At 40.9% G+C, this 22,374-nt stretch overlaps 1 protein-coding gene across 1 annotated transcript in view; it reads right to left on the reverse strand.

Moving 5' to 3' along the window:
- The window catches only part of adamtsl3 (ADAMTS-like 3), a 726,995-nt gene that overhangs the window by 175,798 nt on the left and 528,823 nt on the right, over window positions 1-22,374 (reverse strand). The window contains 3 exon segments of the mRNA XM_073033006.1: window positions 2,481-2,531; window positions 11,922-12,060; window positions 12,263-12,374. Coding sequence (XP_072889107.1) covers window positions 2,481-2,531; window positions 11,922-12,060; window positions 12,263-12,374 — 302 coding nt within the window.

Raw genomic sequence — 22,374 nt, forward strand, 5'->3', positions numbered from 1 at the left:
AGGAGACAAACATATAACTAAATTGAGCTTCTATGATGGTGAAGATAATGCCAGAGAGTCTGAGAGGTTTCACTCGGAGTAACATCTGAGGGGAAATCTAGTTCATTCCATTTACGCAACTGGAAATGTACCTGCCAGAAGTCTCGTTCAAATCCTAGTAGCAACTCAGTCCTCATACTCAAAACTGGCGAGCAGATGTTTCAGTGAGGTTCTGGGGGAAATACTGCACATTCTGTGGTGACATTTTCCAAATGAAACGTTAAAAGGATTCACTGTCTGCTCTTTCCGGTTGATGTAAAGGAGGATAACAGCAGAATCGTTATTCCCAGTGTCTGAGACAGAATCTATCAATTTCACTGAAATAAATTACCTGTGTCGATTTGTACTAGTGTTGGTTTATTATTGCCACATGTACCAAGATACAGTGAGAAACTGAGTTTTGTAAGTCATCTATACATTTCAATACATAAATACTTTTGAGGGAGCTTAAGGGAGAAGCAATTACAGAAAGCAGAATATAGTGTTACACTTACAGAGAAACTGAAGTGCAGATAGATGATAAGGTGTAACGGCTATGACAAGTGAGATTGTAAGGTCAAGAGTTCATTTTCAATGTACAAGAGGTCTGTTCAAGAGCTTTAATACAATAGTACAGAAGCTGGTGCTGCATGTTTTCCAGTTTTTTGTATTTTCTGCTAATGCAAAGGGGGAGAGATGAGAATGTCCCGGGTGAAAGGGGTCTTCAATTACGCTGGCTGCTTTTCTGAGGCACAACAAGTATAGTCAGAGTCATTAGAGGGAAAGCTAGTTTTCATGATGAATTGAGCTGCAACTTCTTATGATCTTGGGCAGAGAGGTTTCCATACCTAGTTTTGATGCATCCAGGATCGGATGCTTTCTATGATGCACTGATAAAAATTATGGAGGGTCAACAGGAGCATGCAATTACTGTTTTTTGGAGCCTGCTGTGTCAGATTTGATGTTCCATTTCCTATAATGTAATGGTGAGACATACTAAACAATGCCAAATTGGCTCGACATTAACACCACAGGAATGAATTCCTGGAAAATATTTTGTCAAGTATAAGTTGAAAAGACTGGCCAAAATGCATTATGGAAATATCAAAATAATGAGGAAGGAGCATGCTATTCCTTATAGCAAAGATATGGCTTTGTACATTGAAGTTGTACCCAGAAGATCATTAGAGGTGAAAATTTGTAAATTGAATGTGCCTAAATCAAGAAAGAACCAATAAAAGACATTTCCTAAATACAAGTCTTTTCTCACAGAAGCTGCCAAAGAACAGGATTAACTCTATTGGGGTCGTCTATTGTATCCAGTGCTCCTGATGCAGCCTCCTCTACGTTGGTGAGGCCCAATGTAAATTGAGGAACTGCTTTGTTGAGCTCCTCTGCTCAATCTGCCGAAGAGGAATTTCCCGGTGGCCAGCCATTTTAATTCCTATACCCATTCCTGTTTTGATATGTCAGTCCATAGCCTCCTCTTCTGCCACGATGAGGCCACTCTCAGGTTGGAGGAAGAACACCTCATATTTCGTCTAGGAAGCCTCCAACTTGTTTGCATGAACATCAATGTCCCTTTCCAGTGTGTTTTTTTTTTACTATTTTTTTCTTTTCCCCTCTGCCTTCCCTCTTCTTCTAATCCCCACTCTGGCCTTTTACCTCTTCTCACCTGCCTATCACCTCCATCCAGTGCCCCTCCTTCTTCCCTTTCTCCCATAGTCCACTCTCTTATCAGATTCCTTCTTCTCCAGCCCTTTATCTTTCCCACCCACTTGGCTTCACCTATCACCTTCTAACTAGCTGGTCCTCCTTCTCCTACCCCCACCTTTTTATTCTGGCATATTTCTCCTTCCTTTCTAGTCCTGATGAAGTGTCTCGGCCCGAAGCATCGACAGTTTATTAATCTTCACAGATGCTACTTGATCTGTTGAATCACCCAGCATTTTGCGTGTGTTAATCAAGATCAAGGCCTGTCTAACAAATGAGGAAATTGTCAAACTATCAAGAAACCTGAACTATGATGACAGGACTACGACAGCAAGCGGGAGAAGAAAATCAGATAGCCTGACTCCTCTTTGTCATAGTCAGAGCAGTTTTAAGAAACCTTGTAATTTACCCACCTTGACCACTTTGGTTTGTCATCCTATGAAGTTGGGAAAGCAAGAAGGGAAGTAATTGGGGAAAAAAATACTATATTACTGAATTGATTTACTGCAAACAAATAACACTGCAGAGAATTTATAAGAAATAAACATCTTAATAGAGAAAGAAACTTGCCTACAAAATATGATCTGATAACAACAATGTAAAATCAAGTTTATGGTTGCTTTAAATCTAAAGATTAACTAGCTTTGTAAACTGCTATTGAGAATCACATTATAGCTACATAATGTTTGACAGAGGTTAATGCAATATTTTCTGTGTTACCTCAGTCCAAACTATCAAGTTATGCATACCGTGGAAGTGGTTGAAAATGATCATAAATTGCAAGTTGCTTGAAGCCATCACTGCAGGAGAGAAAAAGCTAGTTTAGATAAAATAGTGAAGTACTGTAAACACATACGTATACATTTGCATGCATATACACATACACTTACAAAACTTTCAAGTATTAATTTTTCACCAAGTTTTAATGTATTTGTTCACACTGTGCATACTGTATGAAATGTTTTGCGTGCTATTAGAATATAATACATGCCACACATGTTGAGATAAATATTCACTACAGTAGGGGTGGTGATATCAGCAAGTAGGACAAAGAAGAGGGATATTTCCCTATTGTGTTGTTAAGATTAGAAGTTTGGCCATAAGGGAAATGTGTAACATTTTTTATATATATCAATCTATATGGAAATTAAATGCTCCATCCAGAAACTGAAATTGTGCCATATCGCATGGTATATAATTAATTCATAAATGATAACCAAGTTCCACTTTGCTGTGCGAGAATCCATTCTAAATATTAACACACCATTAGGAATTTTCTTTTTATGACCCTCTTCTCGTTACTAACATCAGGGAGGGAGTACAGGAGCCTGAAGACTCACACTCAATGATTCAGAGAAAGCTTTTGCCCTTCTGCATTAGATTTCTGCATGGTCCCATAAACACTACAATGGATCTAATTCTTTTAAACCAATGACTCCCCTAAACATGCATATTCATCTATTGTCAGTGCATGCACATTGATCTGTTGTCTACGCATGCACATTGCTCTCTCTCTCGCTACAATGTGAATACACCAGTTAAAGCCATCTCCCGCATGTGTGCTTTTATTTAATTGATATGTAGCTGTGCACAAATTGGCAACAAGTATGAACCTGAATGACAAAGAATATCACCAACTGCGCCAACAGTTAGGGGACAAAAGTTAAAAAGTATGAAGGCCATCACGGACACTAACAAAGGGACAAATGAGTAACTGTCTGCATAGTACACAGTGGAAGACACAACTAGAAAACTTAAAGTGAAAATAACATGGCAATGGTTTCCAGTCAGGAAAGTTGACGAATTTTATAACACTGTTGAAGGCTGGGAGTCATATATCGAAAAGATGGAACTGTACTGTAACCCAAACAATGTGGAGGGGCAAAAGAAAGCCCTCTCGCTTCTTAACTTAATGTGTGCTAGAACGTACAGTCTCTTACACAACTTAGTAACCCCTGAAAAGCCAGCAAGCAAGATGTTCGATGAAATTGTTACAATTTTACCAAATCACTTGAGCCTAAACTGTTGGTAATAGCTGAGAAATTTAGATTTTACAAAAGGAAGCAGTCAAAGGATGAAAGCATTTCTGAATACATTGCAGAACTGCACAAACTTTCCCAGTGCTGTAACTTTAGAGATGAAACTTTAATGCATTAAGGGACAGGCTTGTACATGGCATGCATAGTCAAAGCACTCCAAAGAGGCTACTGGCATTAAGAGACCAAGCCTTAGAAAGGGCATTGACCATTGCAATATCATTAGAGACTGTAGCAAAGGACGCAGCAGAACTACAGAGAAAGGGTTCAGAATGTGAAATGCACAATACGTCCCTGAATGATACAAAAAGCCAAAAATGTTATCAGTGTGGCAAATTGACCCATGTTGCAAATGACTGTTGCTTCAAAGAAAAAGTTTGCAGGAAGTGTCACATACAAGGTCACATAGAGAGAGTGTGCAATATGGACAAAAAGCACAACCAAAGAGAGAAACCACACCAAGTGAAGAGTTTCACACACAAAACTAAGCAAATACATAGAGCTACCGAATGTAAAACAGAATCAGAAAACACAGAGTCTGACCAAGTTGAGCTGTCTTGTGTAGAACTGCATAGTATTACTGAGGCAGATCACAAATTCATCTGGACCACTATAGATGTGTCTGGAGTAAAACTGAAAACGCAGCTGGATACAGAATCAGCTTTGTCAAAAATTTCAGAGGCTGACTAATGGTAGCTGTTTTCTAAGCTACCATTAGAGAAGACCTCAGAGATGCCAAAGACCTACACGAGTGAAAAAGAGTCTTCCAAAGACAAACTGAAAGTGAATGTGATGTATGGAGGCCAAACACAGCAGTTAGAGCTGTATGTATTGAAAAGAAGAGGGCCAGCACTTTTTGGACATGAAAGGTTGAGAAAAATCCAATTAGACTGGCTCAACTAGACTCAATCAAAGCTCTCAATGTGGCATCACCAGGCAACTGCAGCCCAAATGGTAGTACTAACCAGAGACTGGCACAGCTGCTTAATGCTACTGAGAAGGTGTTTCAGAAGGGATGCTGAAAGGTTCAAAATGCACCCCACAGGCACTGTCACACCCGTAGGAGTGGCCATCGTCACCATGGCAATGAGTTGACTTCGCTAGGCCATCATGGACTCCATGTTCTTGATTGCTGTGGATGTTCGTTCAAAGTAACCAGAGGTTATACCAGTGAAGTCAACCACCTCAGCTAAGACTGTCTCTGCCCTAAGGACCATCTCTGTTAGAAATGGCTTATCAGAACAAATTGTGAGTGGCAACGGACAACAACACACTTCAGAAGGATTCCAACTATTCATGAAGAAAAATGGCATCAGACATTTCAAACCAACTTCTGACCACCCAGCAATGAACGGGTTTGCTGAAAGGTTTATCTAAACATTCAACACGTCCATTACAGCTATGGACAAGAAGGACGTTTCTCAACAGCACAAGTGGACAACTTCCTTTCTGTGTATCGGAACTCTGTTCACGCGACAACAAATCAAACATCTGCAATGCTGTTCATGAGCAGAAATCTGAGATCTCACAAAGATCTCTGAAACCTGTGGAGGTACATGCAGAATAAACAGTTCAGCCAAGTGAATTAGCAAGGAGCTTCAAGGTTAGACAGGAAGTCCTCGCATGTGATTACTGAGAAGAGAAGTGGACACCCAGTAGGATATCTACAAGAACTAGACCACTGATGTACACAATGGATGTTGGAGATTATACATGGAGATGTGTCGTGGACCAGATACTGGATGCTCAACCAAAGAACACACCTGAATCAATTGCATCCAATAAGCCATTCACACTACAGCCACCGGACTTACCCCCCACATGTCACTGACAGTAACATGACACTAGCAATGGAGAACATTGTCTTAGACAAGACACCTACAAAACCTGATGCCACTCCACTTGCCCAGAGGTGCATCAAGAACGTTATCATTGATCAGACACCTGCCAAACCTAATGCCAGTCCATAGGTCCAGAGGCACTATCTTGAAAGAAACAGAACACTACCCCAAAAGACTGAATCTTTAGAACTGTGAAGTTTAGCCATGTACTGTTATTGTGAAAGCATGTTTATTTGGAATATGAGTTGTGAAAGCAAAATTGAAAGTTTTGTACATAGACAGCTTCATGTTGCATTAATCTAAGTGTAATGTATGGATTTATTTCTTTTAGATAAATGACTACTCTATGCATGCACATTGATATGTTGACTATGCATGCACATTTCTCTCTCTCTCCCTCTCTCGCTGCAATGTGAATACACCAGTTAAAGACATCTCCTGCGTACATGCGTTTATTTGATCAATAAGGAGTTGTGCACAGACACAATGACCTTGCTGTGCTTTTTATTCACTATTTAATTATATTGTAATTTATGGTAATATTATGTCTTTGCATTGTACTCCTGCCACAAAACAAGTTCCACATCATATAATACAGTAACAATAAATGTGATTCTGATATTCTGGTGATTCAATTGAACTACTTTATCTCTCTGGTACCATTAAATATTGTATGCATCTCAATAGGCTTTCTCTTAAAATTGGACACATTCTGTCATCTTTAGTTCTTTTCGTAACTCAAAAGTTAATACTAGTTTTGTCTCCTTGGAATCCACAGACTATCCACAAGCAAAAGTTTGTCCTGAAATAGTGGCAAGGATTTACTGCAGTGAGTGACCATGTGATCTTATACACGTCTCACTGCGGCTGATCGCATGTGCGGATCTAAATATTGAGTGCGCTACGTGGCTTTGGGCTACAGGGCTCTTGGCTGCCCGTAACCCAGATTTCACTCTGAAGTTCTGTCACTAAGTGCATCTTAAATTAAATCTCACAATTTCATAAATTCCCAGAGGACCTATACTATACACAGGGAATTCTCAGTACAAATGATGAGATCTCAGTTTGCACATGTGCGCAGTTAAATCCCAAAATTGCAGTCAGTTGGGTCTCAGCCCGAAATGTTGACTGTACTTTTTTTTCCATAGATGATGCCTGGCCTGTTGAGTTCCTCCAGCATTTTGTGTGTGTTGCTTGGACTTCCAGCATCTATCAGATTTTCTCTTCTTTCAGATTTATCTTGTTCCTCTGCAATATCTGAACACCAGAGTACATGCAGTCTATGTAGTTGAGGTATTTACCCACTAATTATGTCATTAAGTGATTAGTTTTATTATTACCATCTTATATGACATGAAATTTGTTGTTTTGCTGCAAAATTACTAGAAATTACAAAATAAATAAGTTGTGCAAAAAATGAATAATGGATTCACGGACCGTTTAGAAATCTGATGATGCAGGGGAAAAAGACACTCGTGAAGTGTTGAGTGTGCATCTTCAGGCTGCTGCAGCTCATTCCCAATAGTAATAATGAGATGAGGTCATGTCCCAGGTGGTAAGGGTCTTTAATGATGAATGCTGCCTTCTTCAGGCATCACCTCTTGAAGATGTAACGGTAGTATGTCATAGTCATAATCTCTGCCAAAGAAGCTTCCTCGCCATAAAAGTATGACTTTTACGATGAAATACAGTTTGTTTCTTTTTGATTCTCTCTTTTATCTCTTCCTCTCTTTTCCACTCTTTATTTTGCTTTTGATGTGCGAGTTAAATCTGATTCACACTTCTGAGCAAGAATTTCCAGATGGATTGGATCAAACTTCCAAAGACAACAGGTTGGCTTTCATTACATCTACAAGCTCCTGTGGACATCTGTCAGTGTGAAGAAGGTGAGGTGCTGTCCCTTCATGACTGAGAAATATGTATCACCATAACAAAGGAAACACCAACAGCAACTTTAACTATCTGTACACTGGAGGCAGTGAGCTTTGTTTCAATGTTACTTAATGACCAACTAGCTAAAGTGAGTTTCATGTTATTAGTATCTGTGGATTAGTAATACTGTGTTTACTTGATTGGATCAGCGATCTGGGGCTTTAGTTCATTTAATGCAAGGCTTTGGTTCAAATCCCACTCAGGCAGTCAGGAAAGTACTGTGGAATCACAGACAGGAGGGCAACGTTTGGCCTTTCAAGACTGTACCAGATCTAAGCAAAATTACTTCAGCAACACTTACTGCCCTTTTATCATCCAATTGAAAACCTTTTCCTTCCCTGATGAAGGATCTCGGCCTGAAACGCCAACTGTTTATTCCCTCCCATAGATGCTGCCTGATCTGCTGAGTTCCTTCAGCATTTTGTGTGTGTTGTTCTGGATTTCCGCAGGATCTATTGAGTTTATCCTTTCCTTTCATTTATTTATGTAGTACCCTATTACATACAATCAATTCTATCTCTACTACCACCCTGAAAGTGCATTCTGGACCATTCATTTCATATTGTAATTCCTCCTTTTTTGGTTCTTTTATGAATCAATTTCATTCAATGCCAAAGGGAATAGGGGAGTAGTTTCTTCCTTTCCACTCTGTTTATACCCATCATGGTTTCAAATATCTGATTCTTTCTCAGCTTTCTCTATGCCAAAATGAAAAACCCCAGCTTCTCCCGTCTATGACTGAAATCCTTCATCTATGCAATCGTTTTGATAAACCTCTTCAACGTCCTTTCTAAATTCTTTCTCTTTGTTCCAAAAAACATTGGCTAGAAGTGGACAAAATTCCTTTTTCTGACAGGAAGTCTGTAAACAGTGGTGAACCACAGGGTTTGGCACTGTGGTCTTTGTTGTTTGTGTATACTAATGACTTGGATAAGAACACCTGTGGTCTTCACAAGCCAGTTTCCTTCGCATCTCAGTAGTGCCTATCTGCCTCTCACACAAGTTCTTCCTTGGATGTGTAGAATGCAACACTTGTATGCTAGAAGACACACCCAAGGCGGCTGCTAAAATGCTACATTATCAGCTTGCCAGTAAAATAAAAGCCCATGGAAAGAAAAGGGCTGTAGCAGCTTGGAGAAAATATTAATGATGTAACAGGGAACAGAGCAGGGATGAAAGGTTGCTTTTCCTAATGGAGGGAAGCACACTGTGGAGCTCCTCAGGCAATGGTACCAGGTTGTCCACTATGCATAGTATAGATTAATGCCTTAGATTTGGATTACAGGGCACAATTTCCAATTCTGCAAGTGACACAAATATGCAGAGAATGGAGGGATATTGACCATGTGCAGGTTTAAAGGATTAGATCAGATGCAGACACAAAATGCTGGAGGATCTCAGCAGGCCAGGCTGCATCTACGGAAAAAAAGTACAGTCGACGTTTCGGGCTGAGACTTCATCAGGACTGGAAAAGAGATGAGGAGTCCTCACTCTGACTCCTCATCTTTTTTTCCAGTCCTAACGAAGGGTCTAGGCCCGAAACGTTGGCTGTTTACTTTTTTCCATAGATGCTGACTGACTGGCCTGCTGAGCTCCCCCAGCATTTTGTGTGTGTGTGTTGCTTGGATTTCCTGCATCTGCAGATTTTCTATCATTTCAGATCAGAATCAGAATCAGGTTTAATAACACCGGCATATGTAATGAAATTTGTTGTTATGTGGCAGTACATTGCAATACATAATAATAAAAACTGTAAATTATGGTAAATATATATATATATATATATATATTAAATAAGTAGTGCAAAAAGAGAAAAAGAAGTAGTGAAGTAGTGTTCATGAGTTTAATGTTTATTCAGAAATCTGATGGTGGAGGGGGAGAAGCTCTTCCTGAATTGTTGTGTATGTGCCTTCAGGCTCCAGGTGCCTCTTCCCTGATGGTTGCTAAGAGACAGGGCATGACCTGGGTGCTGGGTGTTAATTATGGATGCTGCCTTATAAGCTTAATTACTTCAGCACAACATTAACTATTAGCTTAAATAGTTCAGCACAACATTGTGGGCCATAGGGCCTCACCCTCTCCCGTACTGTTCTATATTCTTTGAGATTACACTTGGAGAAATAGTTTACAGAGAAGAGGGTTGCAAAAGACTTCAAAGAGATTTGGACAAGCTGGTAGAAAGGGTAGGTTCATGGCAAATGAAATGCTGGAAATTGTAATTTGTTGTATACTGAGGAAAAGTTGTGAACAGGAAGGCACAATACTAAACGATGCAAGGATAGAGTTCATATAGGAATGGGTGAATGAGGATGGCAAGGCAAAAGGCGTGGTGGATCCTCAGCTTTCACCAGGTCAGTAATACATCATGAAAAGCTTTCTTTCTAATATGAACCCTCATGGAACCCTGCTATATTTCTCCTTCTAAATAGGAAAAGAAATCATTCACTGATATTCTTAGTTGATTCTGTGCCCGTGCTGATGCAGCACCTTTTATTCCAAAGCTTTCAATCTTGATGACAAGTCTATGCGGTGCTTAACTAAACATTTTTTAGAATCCCAAATATACCATATCAACCACATCTCCCTTAGCAAACCTCTCATTGCTCAGTTACAGTTTTGCTTATCAAACTTAGATTTGTATAAATCTAGACCAGTTCTGCTCTCATTTCATTGAAACTGCTGGGTTTACCACTTTTACCAGAGAGTGGTCTTTTTTCTTCACTAGCTTTTCATATCTATCACTTCAGTTTTACAAATGTTTCACCGCTGACACATGCTCTACGTGGCCTGGTTTATTTCCCAGAAACACACACAACAGTGTTACTCTCCTCATTGGTAAACCAAATGGAAGCATCATGAGGAATTTTCATACATAATGGGTAGTTAGTGTCTGGAATGGCCTCACAATAGTTATTGTGTTCTTTTGTGCGTAATTCCAAAAAGGCCAATGATACTTATTTTGTTCATGAAAGTGTCACTCAGCTGTCTAGAAAGTAACCATTGTGGATCAGGATTTGGATTCTTCACCCTCCCTTTCCAGTTCTGAAAAATCAACTGTTTATTTTTCTCCACAGATACTGCCTTGCCAGCAGGTGGTGTAGTGGCATATGCACTGGACTTTGGGGCAAGTGGTCCTGGGTTCAAACCCGATCTGCTCCTTGCACTCTTTCCATCTGTGCTGGGACGAGCATCCAGTTAGCATTCGGCCTTGTAAAAAAGACAAAGATGGTAAAGAAATGGCAAGGTTGCTGCCCGGTGCACTACAAGGCACAGAAAGGAACAACAATGGATGCTGCCTGAGCGACTGAGTTCCTTCAGCATTTTGTGAATGTTGCTCTGGACTTCCAGTATCTGCACAATCTCTTTTGTTTATTGTGGATCAATTCCAGACACTAACTAAATTCATCATGTTACTTCTGGTTGGCTTGTCACTTGTGTTCACTCTATTTCCCTTTGCTCTTCACCACTCCACCAAAGTGAACAGTGTCTCCCTATCTCCTCTGTGTGATCCTCCTCTACCTCTATCAGATCACCTTGTAGTCTCCTCTATTTTAAGGACAACAACCCTGGTTTCTCCAGTTTTTTTCCACACAATTAAATGAATCATTTTAGAACATGTCTTCTGCACCCTCTCTAAATTCTTCTTCGTCTCGCCTGGTGAGATAGCCAGAAATGGGGACAATAATTCTGTTGCAACTGAGCTTATGTTTAATAAAGATTTGTCATGATCTTTTTGCCTTCATACTCTTTGCCACTCTGCTTGAGGGTAAGAGGAGGAGTTTGGCATTGAAATGTTTCCAATGCAAGAAGCTTGTGTTGTGCCAGTTTTAAATTGGCACTGGTTTAGATGGGATTCCTGGAAAACAGCATCAACAGAGCATCGCCTAGCAATAACATGACAAAACCTGTTATACTGATGGTGTATTCATGCAGAGTTTTTATTTTCTGGTGAGACATTTTTAAAAGAATCTGATTTAGTGGTTTAAACAGTGGGCGCCAGTCTCCTGGACTCGGAACAAAATCGTGTCATTATAAATGCTAACCTGGATTTGCAACATTTTGATTTATTTTTACATCTGTGTTCCTGTACTTTATCTCAAGAGTTATAAAAGTACTTACTCTGCGTCTCGCCTACTTGTTCTGTAGCCTTTGTTCTAACCTCTTGCGTTTAAAATTGCCTCTGACAATTTGTTAATTTCTTTGCTGGCAGCCAATAAAAGTCATTACAGAGCATAAGTTATGAGCATTCAGTACTGATACCAAGTTTTACAGGCTGACAGCAGGCACGTAGAATCAACATTACAAAGTCACGGCCTGCAGCCAGCAAACCTCTGGCGACTCAGCGCTTCCACGGCATATCTACCCTTGAGCACAGACGCACCTAGAAGGACAATCATCCATATTGCACTCTTGTAACTTGGGCTTGGGTTTTTTATTTTCCGGATAGTAATTGCAGGAGTGCTCAGGAACAACTCGGCCAGAGCGTATATCCACACACTCGGCAGAACTAAGCTGGTAACCTGGAAACAGACAGAAAGAAAACATGGGAATAGAGTTATACAACAAAGAAACAGGGCATTTGACTCAACCAGGTCCACGCCAACCAGTGGGCACCCATCCATATTAACTTGCAATAAAAAAGCAGGATAACAAAAGTGTTTTGGACACAACTTCATGCAAAAAGATAAAAATACACTGAATTCTTTTAAAATAATGTGTTACCTCCTCCACAAGTGACAGTGCATGGATAAAAATCGGTCTCTCTCCATTGATGGCTGATGGGCTGATAGAACATGAATTGGACGACACTGTCCCTCGAAGAAACATACCGAGTCTGAACAATTAAAGGAGAAAATGCACTCATTTAAAATGTCAAGTACCAAGAAAGTGCGAATACCTCAGGGAATGTGAGAATTCTTCAATGATTCATCCAGGTTAGTATTTTGAAATTAGAGATGGATGGGCTTACTTACAATGTTACTAGACTGGATAAGTTGTCTTTTGTTTTTTAACCGATTGAACTGATGAAATTAGACATTTTAGACAAAATTTGCTTATTTCAGGCCTTTCAGTGGAAATCGCATTGAGGAAGTGCTGCAGTGTCAGATAGGCCATCTTTCAAAATGAGAAGTGACATTAATTCCCTGTCTGGTCTCTTGGCTCAATATAAAACTCAAAGCACAACAGAAAGGAGAGCTGGAGGACAGGCCCTCACTCACCATATCCTACTCAAATCCCTCAGGCCACAACCCTTTAAGAACCTAGACAATATGATGATACAACCTACTACTGCTTGTGAGCCTCTAATGTGCATAAACTGACCACTATATTTTCTTTGCTATAGTAGGAATTTTTCTTAAAATCTACGCAGTTGATTATAAACTCCTTTGAGAGGTCCTGATGTCTGGACGGATGCATTATAAGCCAATTCTCAGGTTTACCCCTAGTTTCCAGCTGTCAGCCACTTTAATTTTCCATCGCATTCTCACCCTTACCTATCAGTTTCTAACTCTGACTCTTGCAATAAAGCCAAATTCCAAGTTTCAGGAAAAGCACCTCATCTCCGTTAGCCTGCTGGACTTAATACTGAATTCTATAAAATTAGGTACAGTAACTTGATTTCAGTTTGTATCCGCCACCTATCTGTAACATTCGCTCTGCTGAATTTCTTTCCCCTTCCCCCTTTCTTTCTCTTTTTCTCCCTGTGGAATTGAAGGACGTGCCAGCGAGGCATGTCTTCCAACTCTGCATTTTGTGATTCGTGTATTGTTTCATCTCAGTTCCTTTGTCAACGTTCCCACTCACTCAATGACCACGTTTACAGCTTATCCGAATGACCCTATCAGAGACATCCCCCCCCCTCCCCGATCCTCCAGGATGCTTAGTAAGCTTATCTTGTCTCCTGGAGACACAAGCGATGGCAGATGCTGGAATCTGGAGCAACAAGCAAGCTGCAGGAAGTACTCAACTGGCCGAGCAGCATCTGTGGGGAGAGAGATACTGCCAATGCTTCAGGGTTTCAACCAGAATCATTAATAATTCCTTTTCTCTTGCCGACATTGCATGATCTGCTACAGATCATTTATTTTGTCTCTTACCCAGTTCTGAAAAAGGCTCTTTGATCTGACAACATTAACTCTATTTTTCTTCTCACATTTTTGGCCTGACATTTTAATATTCCCAGCAATTTCTGTTTTTTAGATTTCCAGAATATGCTGCATTCTTAAAAGTCTCACCTTATAAATCAATATTCTTTATTTAGGTACCCGCCTTTCATTGAGTATATTGTAGGGCATTGGGCCAAGCTAACATGATTAGACAGACAGGTAGTTTTTTGTTGGATAAAGCTCCCTTTCTTGGTCCTTCCAACTGTGTTTACATTGCAGCCAGAAGATAAGATACAAATAAAATTACCCCACATGTCCCTGACATCATGAAGCACTAAGTAGGTTTGTCATCCTCTTCAAACAAGCATGCCTACCTTATCAATAGAGCATGGCTATTTCTTCCCTAAACCTCCTCTTCATCCATGGGCCAACATTTGCTTTGTCAGAAGTGGGAGCACATGCTTGTGGGCTCCTATTACCAGACTGCAAACTCCTGCCTTTGCCCTCCTTCAGAATGCTTCCTCTTTAGTGGTCATGGGAGAAACTTAAAAGCTTCTCAGCTCTTCAGCTGTGCACGCAGTCCAGGGGCCAGCCTCTGGAACAGGCTAGAGGGCATGATACTTACAGAGAACAGAAATAGCTACAGTTTGGTAGATAGTGAGAAGGCAAGGATACTCAGTGTGTGGCAGAAATCTCCATGTTTTGGTGTTTTATCCCTAGGGTATACTACTTGTCTTTATACGCGTGGGAAAAGGGCAGAATTAAGCAGCAAGGACATTATAAAGTTGTTTTTTTAAATTTTTTTTTGTAGTTTTAAATTCGGATAAAACCAGTTAAAACCATGGAGTCAGACAGTACAGAAACAGGATCTATGGCCCTCGGAGTCCATGCCAACTATTAAGCATCTAATTGTACTCATCCCATTTCATTCCCCCAACATTCCCATCAATCCCCTCCCTGATTTTACACACTAGGGCCAATTTACAGTCACCAACTAACCTTGCAACCCACATTTCTTTGGGAAGTGGAAGGAAAATGGAGCAGCCAGAAGAGGCCGCTGCAGTCACAGCGGGAACGGGCAAAGACTGTACCGACAGTATTGGATGTCAGGATTGAACACAGGTCAATGGAGCATCTCTACTGACTGTACCAGTATAACACACACAAAATGATGGTTGAACTCAGCAGGTCAGGCAGCATTGACGGAAATGAATAAATAGTCGACGTTTCAGGTAGTGACCCTTCTTAAGGACTTTAAGGTGGGGGGTGGGGGGAGAAGAGATACCAGAATAAAAAGGTGGGGGGAGGGGAAGGAGGATAGCTAGAAGGTGATAGGTGATGCCAGATGGGAGGGCTAGAGAAAAAGAAATCTGATAGGAGAGGAGAGTGGGCCAGAGGAGTAACATTGTGCTATTGTTTCATGGAAATCATAGACCATAGAACAGGTAGAGATCCTTCAGCCAATAATGTTATGCAAAACTAATCAACTTAATCTATTCTGTCTGCACACGGTCTAAATCCCCCCCATTCTCAACAAATTACAAGCTATCTTGAATATATTTGGGATATCTGCTTTAAAGTAACATTCCTTCTGTCCCACTCCATTTAGAAAAAGTTAATAGCAGGGGCCCCCCTTCACCTTAAACATGTTTTTCTTCACTTCCGTATGCACACTTCAATCTGGAGTTTAACCTCAAGTATTTCTCAATGTGCATTTACGTTGCAGCATATGGTATATTCTAAATACCATTTTGCAAAATCACTTGATTTATTCTTCTTAAAATGTAGCTTGATATTGCCAGGAGAGGAAATTCAAAGTCATACATTTAGATGCCAATTTAAAAACAAGAATGAAAGGTCACTGGAGTTTATTCATGCAGATCTATCCCAGTATTGCTGCTAATGCAATTTCCTTCTGGTATTATGTTCCGAGTATAAGCACAGGATATTTGCAATGATTGTTTAATGCCTGGACTTTGGTTCAGGTTCCTTGCTTTTACAATGTAAGTAATGATAGTGATTGCTATAGCTAGTAAAATTTAAAGTCAGTGAAGGATATTAAGGGAAGGGGAAACGTAGTTGGGAACTGCATTGGGGGAAAGGCAAAGAAATCTATCTCAGCAAGTGAGGAAAGCAAATGCTTCGAAAAATCGGGAGAATTCTGTGCATCAATGTGGATTTAATGAACTGATTTTATCTGGTTCAAAGAATGGGTTGTCTGCTGCCTGGTGATAGATTGTTTAGTACAATAAAATTGATAAAAGGCCAATCAAATTATCCTTAGGCCAATCTTTTTTATTGTCTATTTTTGATGCACTAACTCAACCAGTATGATCAGTTTTTATAACTGACAGTCTGGAGAAAAGGCTTATTCATTTTATGTTACAGGCAGATTGATAACTTTCATTGCCACTGTTGTTAAAATTATGAGGAATCTGCTTAGCCTACTGCATAACTGGCTGTTCTATGAAACAGTCATCCATACAGACCCATTATCAAAGATTCAAAATACATTTATTATCAAAGTATGAATGCAGTGTACAACCTTGAAATTCATCTTCCCTACAGACAGCCACAAAACAAAGAAAAACATGGAATCCAAAGGAAAACACCAAACCTCCCACGTAAATTTGAGCAAATTAAGCACCTGTTTCACCGTACACATTTTGACAAAATAAGCTACAATTCATTTTCAGTTCCAATAGCAAGACACTTAATCTATAAACATGGGAGTTATCCATAATTCACAGTTATTAATAGAAAGTGAAGTATATTAAGGATTACATGACCCAGAATTTTTCTCCTCTGAACGGGAACAAGAGCTGACTACTAGATGATCATCTTGCACTGTATTTGCTCAGACCATTGAACAGTAATGAGCCTTGAAATTTAATTACTCTGCAGAGGTCCAGTTGAGTGTTTGTGAAAAACAAACTAAAAGCTGCTGGGAAGGAAAGATGAGAAGCTGGGGCCTGCAGGATGGACTTTAGAGATCCCATTTACAGCCAAAAGTCTTCACAAGATCTACCAGAAAGTTGCAATTGGATTACTTAATTGCTCAGAATGCAGGAAACGGTGAGGGTAAACATAATAATTCTGCTCCTCTTCCTATTCATTTTGCAGGTTGGTTCAAGGACTGAAGTGTTTCTGTGTGTGAGTTGAGATCTGGGTGTTGCAACAGGCTGTACTGGAAGGTAACATAAGTGAACTATGGTTCCAAGTGCTAGAGCACTACCTTGACATATCACATAAACTTTTGGCATTGTTCTCAGGTTGTGGTGAACTACATATACCTGTCTGGACACGCCCCCTGATGACTGCTCCTGTGGCTCCTCCCACAGACCCCGGTATAAAGGCGATTGGGGCCTGAGCCCTGCCCTCAGTCTCCAGGATGTAGTATGGTGGTCAATTGCTGCTTGTTGCTTGTTCTTTCTTCCAGTCAATAAAAGCCTATATCTCGTCTCACGTCTCAGAGAGTTATTGATGGTGCATCACAGGTGCAGGCAGTTAGTACTGAAAAACAGATCTGATGGCTTCTCTTCATTTCTGCTCTAAAAATCTAGCAAGTACGCCCACTGCCCCCACTCTATCTTATTCAAAGGATGTCATGTTCCCTCCCCTAAACAAGTTCATTTGCAGCCCTGTCAATGGACTCAGCAGCACACGACACTTAGAAAATTCTCTCTGCCAGAAGCGGTATGGGTTCAAAGCCCAACAAGAGTTACCACTTGGAAGGGGGAAGAGGTATGTCGTATTAATTGCTGGGCCTACGTATTTTGACCTGAAAGGGCAGCGTCATTATTTTCACAGCAAGATATTTGTTATTAAATCTCCCGTGCAAGCTGCACCACACCATGGTTAACTCCCCGACTTGCAGCCACACTTCCTGTATGATGACTGCAAATATTAGCAACCTCACAACGAATGCAAATTCCAGGCATTGATCATCTATAACAAAAGATGATTAATCAACACCTTCTGTTGTATTTTTGCCGTGAAGTGATTTTAAAATGTCGTTGCCACTTATCACATTTTCTTTTGCATAGAGCATCACCAGATGAGAAATTACTTCACAGGTCACAGCTGGAAACTTCAGAAGAGGCAATAACTTCATAATTTTCACTGTTGAGCATTGAGGAAATATGAGAAGGTAACACAATCCCACTGCTGTATCCTCCCCCCCCACCCACCCAATATTAGATTATCAGTTCCACCCTTGTTCTGTCAGTGCTGCTGCACAAGAAACTACATTTTAAATTGGCTGAATGGGTTTGTGTTCCTAGGCATTCTCCAAAGGGTTCCATCAAAACAACTGCTTCTGCCTACTTCCATTGTGCTAAGTCCCTTTCCTTGACACACAGGACCAAATTGTAATTGCCATCCAAGAACAAGAGCAACATTTCTGTTATTGCAAAATGATAGTTTACTGATTAAATTTCTAGACCAGGAACCCAGCGTCCAAAATTTACAATCCAGAGAGAGAAATTTCACAATAAGAATTTAAATTCAGTTGATTACATGGATTGGGAATAAAAAGTCAGGTGAAGGTACTCATAAGAGTCCCAGTTGTTCTAAAACCGATCTAGCTTACTGATGTCATCAGAGAAGGAAACTGTACTTGCCCACCATGGCTTATATGTAACTCCAGGGTCATAACAATGTGATCAATTCATAACTGAACAGGTAAAAGGAAACACTCGTGTCAAAATGCAACAATACAATGACACAGCCTGCTCAACACTGCCAAGGTACTGGATTAAATTTAACAAATAAGTATACATCAATCTTGAAATGTCTTTGAAAACATAGGGGAAGATTTTGGAAAGCTGCCTTACTGACATACCAACACGTACCACAGAAACATAATTTCTAGCCAATATTCCAGAGTTCTCCATTATAATCCCAGCATGTCCTACACAATAATCGTGGTTTACAATGAGGAATTTACATTCCTGGGCATTCTCAGAATTTACTCTAGTCTCATGGCAAATGGTCAAACACAGGCAAGAAAACTTGCAGTCAGCTGGCATTCGGGGAGCTGAGCAGCATGATCAATAGTCACAGGACTATTCTCGGTCATCATAATGGATTTCAACCAGGCTAAATAAAAACATCTCTGATTAACTACCATCAAAATATCACATGTGGAAACAGAGTGTTTGATGCACTGAATCACAGCTACACCACCATCATGAAGGCTTACAGTGCCATCACATACCCAGACCTAGTTGTACTCCTGGCACATAGACAGAAAATGAGAACAACAGTACCTGCCATGAAGATATCAAAGCTGTGGACAATAGACAATAGGTGCAAGAGTAGGCCATTCGGACCTTTGAGCTAGCACCACCATTCAATGTGATTATGGCTGATCATCCACAATCAGTACCCCGCTCCTGCCTTCTCCCCATATCCCTTGACTCCACTATCTTTAAGAGCTCTATCTAACTCTTTCTTGAAAACATCCAGAGAATTGGCCTCCATTGCCTTCTGAAGCAGAGCATTCCACAGATCCACAACTGCCTGGGTGAAAAAGTTCCTCAACTCCATTCTAAATGGCCTACCCCTTATTCTTAAACTGTGGCCTCTGGTTCTGGACTCTCTCAACATTGGGAACATGTTTCCTGCCTCTAGCGTGTCCAATCCCTTAATAATCTTATATGTTTCAATCAGATCCCCTCTCATCCTTCTAAATTCCAGTGCATACAAGCCCAGTTGCTCCAATCTTTCAACGTATGACAGTCCCGCCATCCCGGGAATTTAATCTTGTGAACCTATGCTGCACTCCCTCAGTGGCAAGAATGTCCTTCCTCAAATTTGGAGACCAAAACTGAACACAGTACTCCAGGTGTGGTCTCACCAGGGCCCTGTACAACTGCTGAAGGACCTCTTTGCTCCTATACTCAACTCCCCTTGTTATGAAGGCCAACATGCCATTAGCTTTCTTCACTGCCTGCTGTACCTGCATGCTTACTTTCAGTGACTGATATACAAGAACACCTAGATCTTGTGGTACTTCCCCTTTTCCTAACTTGACTCCACTCAGATAGTAATCTGCCTTCCTGTTCTTGCCACCAAAGTGGATAACCTCACATTTATCCACATTAAACTGCATCTGCCATGCATCTGCCCACTCACCCAACCTGTCCAAGTCACCCTGCATTCTCCTAACATCCTCCTCATATTTCACACTGCCACCCAACTTTGTGTCACCTGCAAATTTGCTAATGTTACTTTTAATCCCTTCATCTAAATCATTAATGTATATTGTGAATAGCTGCGGTCCCAGCACCGAGCTTTGCGGTACCCCACTAGTCACTGCCTGCCATCTTGAAAAGGACCCGTTAATCCCTACCCTTTGTTTCCTGTCTGCCAACCAATCTTCTATCCATGTTAGTACCCTACCCCCAATACCATGTGCTCTAATTTTGCCCACTAATCTCCTATGTGGGACCTTATCAAAGGCTTTCTGAAAGTCCAGGTACACTACATCCACTGGCCCTCCCTTGTCCATTTTCATAGTTACATCCTCAATAAATTCCAGAAGATTAGTCAAGCATGATTTCCCCTTCGTAAATCCATGCTGACTTGGACTGATCCTGTTACTGCTATCCAAATGTGCCGCTTTTTCATCTTTTATAATTGACTCCAGCATCTTCCCCACCACTGATGTCAGGCTAACTGGTCTATAATTCCTTGTTTTCTCTCTCCCTCCTGTCTTAAAAAGTGGGATAATATTAGCTACTTCCAATCCTCAGGAACTGATCCTGAATCTATAGCACATTGGAAAATGATTACCGATGCATCCACGATTTCTAGAGCCACCTCCTTAAGTACCCTGGGATGCAGACCATCAGGCCCTGGGGCAAAGGTAATCAGCCTTCAGTCCCATCGGTCTACCCAACACCATTTTCTGCCCAATGTGAATCTCCTTCAGTTCCTCCGTTACCCTAGGTCCTCTGGCCACTATTACATTTGGGAGACTCTGAAGACAGATCTAAAGTACCTGTTCAACTCGTCTGCCACTTCCTTGTTCCCCATAATAAACTCACCCATTTCTGCCTTCAAGGGCCCAACTTTGGTCTTAACTAATTTTTTCCTCTTCACATACCTAAAGAAGCTTTTACTATCCTCTTTTATATTCTTGGCTAGCTTACCTTCTTACCTCATCTTTTCTCCCCGTATTGCCTTTTTAGTTATCTTCTGTTGCTCTTTAAAAGTTTCCCAATCCTCTGGCTTCCTGCTCATCTTTGCTGTGTTATACTTCTTTTTTATTTTTAAACTGTCCTTGACTTCCCTTGTTAGCCACGGTCGTACCCTACTCCCCTTAGAATCTTTCTTCCTCTTTGGAATAAACTGATCCTGCACCTTCTGTATTATTCCCAGAAATACCTGCCATTGTTGTTCCACTGTCATCCCTGCTAGGGTATCCTTCCAGTCAACTTTGGCTAGTTCCTCCCTCATGGCTCCATAGTCCCCTTTGTTCAACTGTAATACTGACACTTCCGAATTTTCCATTCTCCCTCTCAAATTGTAGATTAAAACTTATCATATTAAGGTAACTTCCACCTAATGGCTCCCTTACCTCGTTCCCTTATCAAATCTGGTTGATTACACAACACTAGATTCAGAATTGCCTTCTCCCTGGTGGGGTCCAGTACAAGCTGCTCTAAGAATCCATCTTGGAGGCACTCCACAAACTCCCTTTCTTGGGGTCCAGTACCAACCTGATTTTCCCAGTCTACCTGCATGTTGAAATTCCCCATTACCATAGCATTACCTTTGCGACATGCTGATTTTAGCTCTTGATTCAACTTGCAGAGAGTTGGACCACAGAGGTGGAACAGCAATTCTAGGACTGCTTTGAATCAGTGCGCTGGACTGTATTCAGGGATTTATCTTCAGATCTGAATTAGTAGGCCATGGCTATCTCTGACATATTCAAGATTTGTATGGATGAATGCATGCCTTCGAGAACATACTGTCTTCCCAAACAAGAACCCTGGACAAACAAGGATGAGTCACAGTCTGCTGAGGGCTAGATCTACGGCATTCTACAGCAGCAATCCCAAGTAGTCCAGGTGCAATCAAGGGAAGGCCATTGTGAGAATGATAAAGCAACTTTGAGTGAAGCTAGAAGCAAAACTGGATGCAAGACAGCTGGGTCAAGATTTGTATGCCATTTTTTCCTATAAGGCAAAACCTAAAAGCATAAATGGCAGTAATGCTTCAATTCACAATGAGTTGAGAGACTTTTGTGCATGTATCGAAAGGAAGAATAACACTACACCTATGCAAGTCCCCACAGCCTCAGTGATCTCTGTTGTGGAGGCCAAAATCCAAATACCCCTCAAGAGGTTGAACCCTCATAAGACATCAGACCACAATGATGCACCTTGCCAAGAAATGAATGCTTGTGCCAACCAACTGGCTGGAATGTTCAAAGTTATAACACCGTAAGACATGGGAGCCATTCGGCCCATCAAGTCTGCTCCACCATACTATCATTGCTGATTTATTTTTCCTCACCCCCAGTCTTCTACCTCCTCTGCATAACCTTTGATGCCTTTACTAATCATGAACCTGTCAACCTTCACTTCTTCAACCTCCCAACTGCTAGTCGGTGTTTCCCGCCTCCTTCACGAGGGCAGCAGTCAGAGCGCCAAAGCAGATCAGAGTGAGTTGCTTCAACAATTATCAACCAGTAGCACTCACATCCGACTGTTA

The sequence above is a fragment of the Hemitrygon akajei genome, chromosome 30 (genome assembly GCF_048418815.1).
Source record: "Hemitrygon akajei chromosome 30, sHemAka1.3, whole genome shotgun sequence".
NCBI classification, from domain to species: domain Eukaryota; kingdom Metazoa; phylum Chordata; class Chondrichthyes; order Myliobatiformes; family Dasyatidae; genus Hemitrygon; species Hemitrygon akajei.